This window comes from Emys orbicularis, chromosome 15 (assembly GCF_028017835.1).
Source record: "Emys orbicularis isolate rEmyOrb1 chromosome 15, rEmyOrb1.hap1, whole genome shotgun sequence".
NCBI classification, from domain to species: domain Eukaryota; kingdom Metazoa; phylum Chordata; order Testudines; family Emydidae; genus Emys; species Emys orbicularis.
The window spans coordinates 23,480,332-23,490,735 of record NC_088697.1 but is presented as its reverse complement, the minus strand read 5'-3'; the positions used below and the strand labels follow the sequence as shown (position 1 = coordinate 23,490,735).

Genomic DNA, 10,404 nt, shown 5'->3' with positions numbered 1-10,404 from the left:
GAAAGAAAAAGATTCAGCCGTGTCAAAACTTCAGCGAGAAAAAAATGGATTTTTTTTTTCAAAATTCCCTTTTTTCCCCCTCTCTCTCTCCCCCTCAGATTTTCTGGTAATACATTCTCTTTATTATAACGCTTATTTTTCTTTTTTAAATGTTATACTTTTTCTTCTTCTTGTTGCTGTGGTTGTCGCTACTCCGCAGAATCAGCACTTGGGTCAAAACTTGAGAAGCAGATGCAACAGCAGGAGGGGAAGCAGCCCAATGCAGCCAGCTCTTCTTGATGTGCCGTTGTTCCCATCATGCACTGCTCCGGGGCCTGCAAAGGGGGAGGGGGAGGGAAAAAGCCGGCGGTGTTAGTCAGAGGAGTAAAGGTATAAACCAATCAGCCACGGTTAATTCATAGAATCATAGGGCAATGTCTGCAAAAATGAGCTGGGGCATGTCAGTCTTTGGATGCCCACCCTGAAACGAATCTGCAATTAAAAACCCATGGCTGGCCTGTGCCAGCAGATTTGGGCTCGCAGGGTGGTTGAATTGTGATGTAGACGTTCAGGTTTGGGCTGGCACCCGGGCTCGAGGACCCTGCAAAGTGGGAGGGTCCCAGAGTTTGGGATGCAGCCTAAGCCCAAACGCTGATGCAGCAATTAAACAGCCCCTTAGCTTGAGCTCATAGAATCATAGAATATCAGGGTTGGAAGGGACCTCAGGAGGTCATCTAGTCCAACCCCCTGCTCAAAGCGGGACCAATCCCCAGACAGATTTTTGCCCCAGATCCCTAAATGGCCCCCTCAAGGATTGAACTCACAACCCTGGGTTTAGCAGGCCAATGCTCAAACCACTGAGCTTCTATAGTGTAAAACCAAGAGCCATGTTCTTCCAGCTAAGCTCTACCAAGCAAGTCAACATACACACAATAGAAGCCTCAGAGATGGGACTGGCTTAGTGGAGTGGACGTGCGACTGGACACCAAGGATTCCTGCATTTTAACCTGAGCTCTGAAGCTAATTTTCCCCCTCCGTGGCCTTGTGCCAGTCACACAGGTCAAAAGTTTCAAAGGAGGCCACTGATTCCAAAATCGATGGCCACTTTTGAAAACTCAGCCCATGATCCCTTCCTCAGTTTTCCCATCTACCTAAATGGGACAGCAAATATTTCCCTATCACCTTGGGATGTTGCGGGGGTTAGTTAAGGTTTGCAAAGTTTGCAGTTCTTGGGAGTCACTTTTTGTTTGCTGGCTCATTACAAAAGCGGCTTTGCCTCTCCTGGAATTGACACCTCCTCATCTATTATTGGGAGTGGACTACATCCACCCTGTCAACACGGGTTCTCCACTTGTGAGGTAACTCCCTTCTCTTCATGTGTCATTATATAATGCCTGCATCTGTAATTTTCACTCCATGCATCTGAAGAAGTGAGGTTTTTTACCCACGAAAGCTTATGCCCAAATAAATCTGTTAGTCTTTAAGGTGCCACTGGACTCCTTGTTGTTTTGGTTTAGCTCAGACAATAATAACGATAACTAAAAGAAAGACACAAATTAAAAGCTGAAAACTCTTATGCGAGGGGCCGAATTCTGCACTCGGTGGAGTTAGAAGGGATGGAAGTGAGGACAGATTTTGACTTGATAACTAATTAGTTTCATGCTGTTATCTCCCCAGTTCTCCTGAAGTCCTAGGCTCTACTGTAATAATAATAATAATTGTGCAGTTTAAAAAGTAAAGAAATGATAAGGCAGCTGAATACACTGAAAAGATCCCAAAATCAAGATGAAAATGTTTCCTAATGAGATGACTGATGGGGAAGATTTCCTGACAGGTAGCAGCAGGACGTCCTACTGAACCTGAAAAAGTTAATGGGACAGATCCTCAGCTGTTGTTGGAGTAACTGCTTGGGAGTGGGGACGCAAAGTTGGCTTTAAATCACATTTAGGCTCTCCTGATTTTGGGGCTGCTCTCACTGGCACCAGTTGCTTATAGGCCTAAGAGGCTATACCAGCAACTGATGATTGCTCAGAGAGCAGAGATGTCTGGGTCACACTGCTTTTTTCTCAGCCAGGCTCCGTTCCCGCAGCCATACCCACTTTATAGCACTAGCTGGGAGGAGGGATGGCAGAGGATCTGCTGTGCAAGAGAAGATGATTGCAAAGCCCAGTCAGACTAGAGGGGGTGAAGGGACTCAAAGCTTCCTCACTGAGCAACTAAAATTGGCCCAATGACTGATGTTTATACAACACCTTCAGGCCAATGAGTGAAAAGTGCTTGGCAAACTTTCCAAGCTGACTCCAAACTTTATGTAGACAGGGATCTCTTCCCCATCACTGCAATGCATCCACCTCCCTTAAGCAGCCTTTAAAAAGTTCACAGCAACTTTGCACAGCTGCCTGATACAGGGAATGAAGAATTCCCCCATTCAATTGAAATGGCAGCAAGAATGATAGGTAAACAGGGGAACTGGAGCGGGAAACCACGGTTCATAGATTCCAAGGCCAGCAGGGCCCACTGTGCTCATCTACTCTGACCTCTTGTATAACATAGTTAAGATCCCTATGCTTGTGAAAACAGTCATGCGACTTTTAAGTTGTAGCCAGGAGTTTCGTTCCACATCTCATGCAAAAGAAGACATGCTAGTAAAGTATAAAGGGTTTATATCTCCCCCCAGATGGAACCAAGAGTGGCGGACAGGACTGAATGCAGACTCAACATTGCTGTTCACTAGCAGTCTTTAAACCCCCATGATGCAAAGGGAGTAGGGTACAGAGGGGTAACACGCAACGATGTGTGTAAACAAAGTGCACTAGGATACAGGCTTTGAGCTACATTTTTACATGATCAGCACCAGAGCTGGTTGGTTTTTCCTCCTGCCATTTTTTTTTACAAAAATAAAAACATATTCATTTTTGTCCACATTTTGCACCAAAATTTTCAAATTTTTGGTGGAAATTTGAATACTGAAAATTTCAGTCGCAAACCAAAATATTTTGAATTGGAAATGCTGCTGAAGTGCCTCATGGAAGTTGTAGTTAGGGTGCCTCATGTTCCCATTTGCCTCAATAGACCAGGCTCCCTGGTCAGACTACATCTGCCATGATGCACCACAGGCTGTGAATTATGGGAGTCCGTGGCCATGGGAGATGTAGTCTGGACAGGTAGTCTAGCTCAAAAGGAAGAATGGGGACATGAGTCAACCAAACTCTCACTCCCATAAGCAACATTTCCAAATGAAAACATTTCCATTTTCAGGCATTTTGTTTTTCAGTGATAAATTGAAATTTTCCACAAAAGCAGACACTTTCCAAGAAAAAAAGTTTCATTTAGTCAACCCCCCCAATTTTCCATAGGAAAACAGTTTTGACAGAAAATTTTCAACCTATCCTACTCAGCACCCATAACTGGGGCCAGATTTCCCCACAATGTCCCAACAGCTCCCATTGTGATATTTCTGACCAGGTTTTCAAAAGAACTTGCCTTCGCCCTCTTTAGACACCAAAATAAGTGGCCAGCTTTTCTGAAGAGCTGAGCATGTCGGGTGCACATTGGATGCTGAGCGTTTCCGGCTGCTGGTGTGCATTTGTCTTGACGCCCTCCGGCACCAGAGAAAGGTGTAGCCATCTTTTTTTTTTTTTTTTAACATGCTCTTTTTCTTTGGCTAAACAGATTTCACTTCTTGTACCTGTTATCCACACCACTCAAAAGAAAAGCCATGTTTGCCAGCACTGGAGGGTCAACTGGGGTTATCATAACAAAGTTGGATCCAGCGTCCTGGAGACCTGAAAGCATCAGATGCCTGAAAACTGAGCCGAACCTGCTGAAATTTCGGAGCAAGCTCTGGAGGGAGCCAAGTGCCATGGGTGGATAATAATGGAACCCTTGCTGGCAGGAGCTAGCACTGCTGTGTCAGTTGCAGTGCAGCTGATAAGGAGGCCAGGCTGTGACTGCTCTCCAGGTCTCATGCATTCATTACTTCCAGCTCATTAGGGAAACATGTGACAGTCCAAAGAGGCCAATTATCAAACCCTGTAGTGTCCTAGAGAAATGTTACAAGCATCAATTATCCGCTGAAAACATCTGGGAGGAATAAGGACCTCGAATGAGACAAATTTTCTCTGAAACCCAGTGAATCAGACCAGAAAAAACTCCTGATATTTGCCACAGCAAAAGGGGACAGAAAGAGGGCGAGAGCAAGGTAGGGAGAGCGAGGCAGGGAGCTGCACACCATCCAGAGGAGAAGGCCGTGCAAAGAAGGTCTCTATAGAATGTTAGGCTACAAGAAAGGACAGGCTGCAGGATTCCGGACACAGGGATGGCTACACCTCATCACAGGTGTATTTCTTGCTCCTAATTCCTAATGCTGCCGAATTAGAACCCTGCAAGCATTAATGGGTGGGCTGCAGCGGTCCCCACAAAGCAGGGGTGCAACGAGGAAGTTAGTTGCATTGGTGCTCTCGGTGGTTTGCAGGACAAGAGAGCGTGACTTCCACTCGGCCGATCCCTTGGTGTTAGCTCAGCCACGGGAAAACAAGGGACAGCAGAAGCAGAGGGGCTGGCGGCAGCAGGGAAACCAGAGTTTGGGGAGCAATCACCGTTTGGGGAGCACATTTACTGACCTTTCCAGGGTGTCAGGGCTGTAGTTGTCTCTTCTAAAAATTAAAGAACAAGTCATGGTTACGGTGAATGGAAAACGATGTTTAAAGACAGTTCAGCTGATTCTTCCCCCTACTGAGCGTCCTGCACAGCTTCTGACTCCCCCTGCTAATGTCAAGGTGGCTGTTACTAGTATTATTAGAGATAGGTCTGAGTCTTGCTGGGCCTGATTCCCCACTGGCTTGCACCTTGTATCATCATCTATCCCTCTGCAAAGGGACTGCAAAGCACAACCCTGCAGATCTGGCAGGGGTGAATTGATGGCTATCAGGCAGGGGAGAACCAGCCACATAGTTCTGACCCAGAGTTCAGGGTTGCAAAGACTGGATCAGGATCCGAACTCTCCTAAAGCATGGGGGATTTGGGTTAAGCCCATCTCCAATGGCTAGTACCAATGTCCTGCCTTCCCTGTTCTGACTAGCAATCCTGGGAAGGAGACAGCCCCATCCCATGTCGGAAACGAGATCAGTGCTTGCCAGAGGAGGACACTTCGGAGGATTTCAGGCAGCCAGCCAGCCATGCCAATTTTATCCAAGAAACCTGCCTGTTCTTTACTGCAATGATGAGTCCTTGTGTGCTAACTGAAGGCCTCTGCTGGCCCAGGACATAGCATTATCCTCACTAATGCTTGGTCTTACTAGTTTCAGTTGACGTAGGTGCAGGCTATTGGTGGGAAGGGTTGTATTGCAGTGTTAGGCTCCTGTTGAGAATGCAGAGAAGACCAGCAAAGTGGCCTACATAATCCGCCTAGCAATGCTAAGGCAGTGCCTTGATCCCACACTAAACCTTATGGATTTGAAAAACGACGGAGAGAAGACAAAGGTGGTAGTGCAGGGTTTATCTTGGCTTGGACAAAAATGAGTCCTTCTCCATGTGCAACAGATGGTGATGAGGCTCAGAATTAGACAGGCGGACAGGAAGAGTGCAAAGAGCAACCTGGAGCACAAGGAACTTCAAATATCTGCATGTAGGGGCCTTTCCTCTGATGGTCTTACCAGCACTCAATAACATTGGGATTACCGGTCAACTATTGCAAGGAGCAATTGCGATTGGGAGGAATGACCCCAGGGGTTAAGTCAGCACGTCCCGAGTTCTCAACATGGCTTGGCCACTGATTCAAGATGCTACCTTCCCTTATGCAAGGCACAGCACCTCTCTGCCTCAGTTTCCTCATCTATAAAATAGGATTGGTAAATACCTCACTCATGGGGCGGGGGAATTCATTTAATTAATATTTGTAGGCCGTTTTACGTACGTAAAGCACTGCACATGCAAAGTATTATTATCATTTAGTCTTAAAACAGCATCTAGGGCCAGAGCCTCAGCTGGTGTAAATCAGCATTAGCTCTGGATCTGGCCCGTAAGTTAGACATTCAGGCCAACTTTTCCCAAAGGAGTCACTGATTCTCGGTGCCTCGGAGACACCTAGGGCCTGATTGATTTCATCCGGAGCTGTGGGATGCTCAGCCATTTGGAAAATCACAAACAGGGCACCCGAAATCAGAGGCACCCGAAAAGCAGTGGCCACTTCAGAAACTGCCAGCCTTAGTTCCTACCTCTGATTTCAATCCAGCCCATTCCTACCCTTTAGGCTTTAACGAGACGACTCATGGCAGTTCTCAGCAGTGTGCCTCGTGGTTGCACAATCAAACCTTAAATAAGAAGCTGATTTTATTACAGACCCTGGCCATCATAGCTGGCAGAGCATACGGCAAGATCTGTAATAAAACTTAAGGGTGACCCACTAATTTACACCATTTGAGGCTCTGGCCCTTCAACTTGAGAGAGACATTCACTGATGGTGCAACGGTGGAGTTACATCAGGGTTGAGTTTGGCCCAGAATGTCTAAATAATGTGCCTTGAATTTGCACTTGTCTTTTATTATTAGTCTCGGGATTTCCCTTGGGCTCTTTCTTTCTCTCTCCCATGCAGAATGTTGGCCCCATCCTTATTAATTGCAACTATCTAGATAGAATTATCTAATCATACCTGCCTAAAGCAATCAACATTGATCACAATAAAGGGTGGAAATTGAGGTTTTAGGGGTTTTTTAATAATAATAAAAAAGATTTGGTTCCAGAGGTCTTGATAAATTAAAGAAAGAATCAAATTAGCGATTGACTTAAGCAGGATGCCCTGTACTGTATGTTAAATAAAAAAAAACAATTGACTTTTTTTTTTGGTGGAATATATTTATTCAAGATTAGCCACAAAATAAGCCAGGATCCCTAACCCTATTTGTAGGACTCAGTAAATAGATTTTAGGGCCAAAATAATGAAGGATCAGATTCATGTAAGTGAGGCTACTCAGAGAGTAAACTGCTTCTCTATGGGCCCGATTCTCTATTGCCTTACACCTTGTATAGTCATTTACAATTCTGCAAAGTGGTTTTAAAACACTACCACTCTAATCCAGTAGTGTTCACACCCACTTTGCACAGCTGTGGATGACTGTGGGAAAAGAAGTGAGGGGATGGCACTCTACATTAAAGACATCATTACTTGTTTTAGAGTTATTGATAACAGGATTTTGACTGCATATGGATCAATGTGCTAGCTACCAATGCCCAGAAAGGGTACTGGTATGTTACTGGCCTCCGAATCAAACCAGTGAGCATGGTGAGATGCTTCTTAACCATCTGTCTGTAAAGAGTGGAAAGAAAAATTGTGTCGTTCTGGGAGACTTCAATTGGGGAGGCATAGGCTGCTGGTTTCATGCAGCCAGTAATAAAGCATCATTAGAGCTTCTAAAAATTCTAGATGATAATTTTATAACACAAAGGTATTGCACCCATCCCAAGGTAACTCTATTTTGGACCTCATTATGATGGATAAAGATGAATTAATCACTGGACTGGAAGTTAGTGGTTGCCTAGGGACCAGTGATCAGACCTGATTACATTCAATATGGGCAAAGAGTAGACAGTCCCAAACAGTAATATATATATATTCGGGGCTTCAAAAGGGCTAATTTTCCAAAGCTGAAGAAAATGATGAGCAAAATTTACTGGGAGAAAAAAATTAAACAGAAAAATGTGAATAAAAATTGGGAGCTATTTAAGAAGAGTATATTAGATGGCTTTTTGTCCCTGATTCCACAATCAAGAAAGAGGGCAACTTTGGCTAAAAGCCCATCATTGTTCAATGGCAAAGTGAAGGCAGCAATTAAAAATAAAAAAAGCAATATATAACAAATGGGAAAGGAGAAAATAGATAGCAATCAATATAAATTAGAAGTTATGAAGTGCAGAAAATTGATAAGGGAAGCTAAAGACAAGAAAATGCCATGACTTGCAGGGCTAAGGACAATGAGGAATTTTTAAAGTATATAAGGAATAAAAGAAATCCTACCAATTACATAGTTTCATTACTACATGGAGATTGTAAATTTGTTAATGAGGCAGAAGTGTTCAATAAGCATTTGTGTTCTGAATTTGTAAAGAAGCAGGATGATATACGTGTATCACATGAGGATGATTAAGTACTTTGTAGGCCATTACTAACTAAGGAGGATAGTAAACAACAGGATAAATATTTTAAAATCAGCAGGTCCAGAAAACTTGCACTCAAGAGTCCTAAAAGAGCTGGCTGAGGAGATCTCTGGCCCACTGATGTTAATTTTTAGTAAATCTTGAAATAGCAGGGAAGTTCAAGAAGAATGTAAGAGTGCTAATGTTGTGCCAATATTCAATAAGGGAAAGCGAGATGATTCTTATCTATAGCTCAATTAGCCTGTCATCAACCCCAGGCAAAATAACGGAAAAGCTGATGCAGTGTCTACACTGGGGCTTAGTTGAGCTAAATGACATCACACAGGGCATGACATTTTTCACAGCCCGGAGCGATGTAGTTAAGAAAACCTAACTTTGAAGTGGAGAGTATCCTTGAAAGAGCTTAATTTGTTTAACTATTCAAAAAGAAGATTGAGAGGTTATTCGATTACAGTATATAAGTACTTCCGAGGGAGAAAATACTGCATATGAAAGGACTCTAATCTAGTGGAGATAGGCAGAAGAAGATCTGGAAGCTGAAGCCAGACAAACTGAGATTAGAAATAGGCACAACTTTTTAACAGCGAGGGTGATTAACCATATTGGAACAAACTGCCAAAGGAAGTGGTGGATTCTCCATGTCTCGATGTCTTCAAAGCAAGAGAGGCTCCCTTTCTGGAATGTGCTTTAGCCAACCCACAAGTTACTGGGCTCAACGCAGTGGTAACCTGAGTGAAATGTAATGGCCTGCAATATAGAGGTCAGATAAGATGATCTAATGGTCCCTTCTGGTAAGAATCTATGTAAAGTGTAAGGCAATGGAGAATGAGACTCAATATAAGTAAGCATGACAGAATCTAGCCCTCACTGTTTTTTTTTTTCAGGTCCAATACTTATTATTAATTATTATTATTATTTATTTGTGTTACAATATCATTTGGATGCCCCCAACTGAGATCTGTGTCTGACTGTGCTTATAAGAGAGAAGCCCCATTTGAGGAATCTGCAATCTAAATAGACAAGACAGACAAAGGGTAAGGGAAGGGGAAGATGAGTATCCCCAGTTTCTAAGTGGAGAAACTGAGGCACACAACTTATAGCTGACATTTTCAAAGTTCATTAGGAGATTTAGATGCACACAAATCTTTAAAATTAATTAGTTAAAATTAATCTGAATTGTGACTCTAAATCCCCTGGGTGGCTTTGAAAAAAATCATCTTAAGTGACCTGATCAAAGTCACACAGTGAGTCCGGCAGAGCTAGCACCAGAACCTGGGTCTCTTGAGTTCCAGTTTAGTGCCTTAACCACAAGGTCAACCTCTCTTTCCTGCTGCCCTCACTCATTCAATGGGAGATTGACCTAATTAAGGGCTTCACGATCGGCCCCATGTGGTTTTTAATCAAATGGGCGGTCAAGACATTTCACCATGCATTTTCAGCCCAGTGTCTGCAATTCATCCCTGCATGGCTAGTCACTGTGGGATTTTACATAAGCAATGCATGTAGTATATCAGCACCTATTTCATTCAGCCCAACTGCCTGAGGACAGATCCCATAAACCTGGCACAGAAAGAGATGCAAATGGAGCTTCTCTGCATAAGCATGGCCTGATGCACCACTATCCCGGTTAGACAGCTTTCAGTTTACCAGAGACCTGCTGATGGAGTCTGATGAGGGGATGGGTTGAATCAGCACAACTCCTGCCCCTATGTAGACCACCAATGCTTGCTTTGCAGACGGAGCTGGCCCATTACAACCCTTCCCCATCCCAAGTGCAAGGGAGGTTGTGGCCACTTTTTTTCCTAATGAAACCTTGCCCAACTAGTGGGCTGTCTGCCATGGGGCTCCTCTACCAGGTTATTTAATCCAGAGGAAATTCTGTGTCAACCCTGGGTAAGTTTCAGCCCAACGATGCACCAGTAAGGAGCATATCTCACGATGAATAGACCAGGAAACATGCATTTAACAGCCATAGACAGACAGACAAACATTTAACTACAACTGGCCTTTCAGAACCAGTGCTGGAGGCGTCCATCTTACTGAAAAGCCGAGTCGTTTGTGACACTGATTAGCCTGAAAGCCTGGTAAGGGAGAGGCTGCGACAGCTTCCAGGCAGCTCTAATGATGCTTTCACAGAGTGGTGAAAACTCTAATGCTTACAATTTAAACAACAAACTTTTTTTTTTTAAACACTCAATAATGCGAGAATTATTTTTATGCTGGTTAAAAAACCCCACGATTATCGCTAGAGAAAGGCACAGACACACAGTTCAG

The 10,404-nt window shown here is 43.9% G+C and overlaps 1 protein-coding gene across 5 annotated transcripts in view; it reads right to left on the bottom strand.

Moving 5' to 3' along the window:
- Positions 1-213: 213 nt before the first annotated feature.
- Positions 214-10,404, bottom strand: part of NTM (neurotrimin) — a 280,999-nt gene continuing 270,808 nt past the window's right edge. For 2 of the 5 annotated variants that reach the window (XM_065417010.1, XM_065417013.1), the window contains 2 exons: positions 4,602-4,634; positions 214-314 (listed from right to left, as the gene is read on the bottom strand). In XM_065417010.1, the coding sequence (XP_065273082.1) occupies positions 214-314; positions 4,602-4,634 (134 nt within the window). The remainder of the gene's footprint in view (positions 315-4,601; positions 4,635-10,404) is intronic. The other 3 variants (XM_065417012.1, XM_065417014.1, XM_065417011.1) reach the window with 2 other exon arrangements.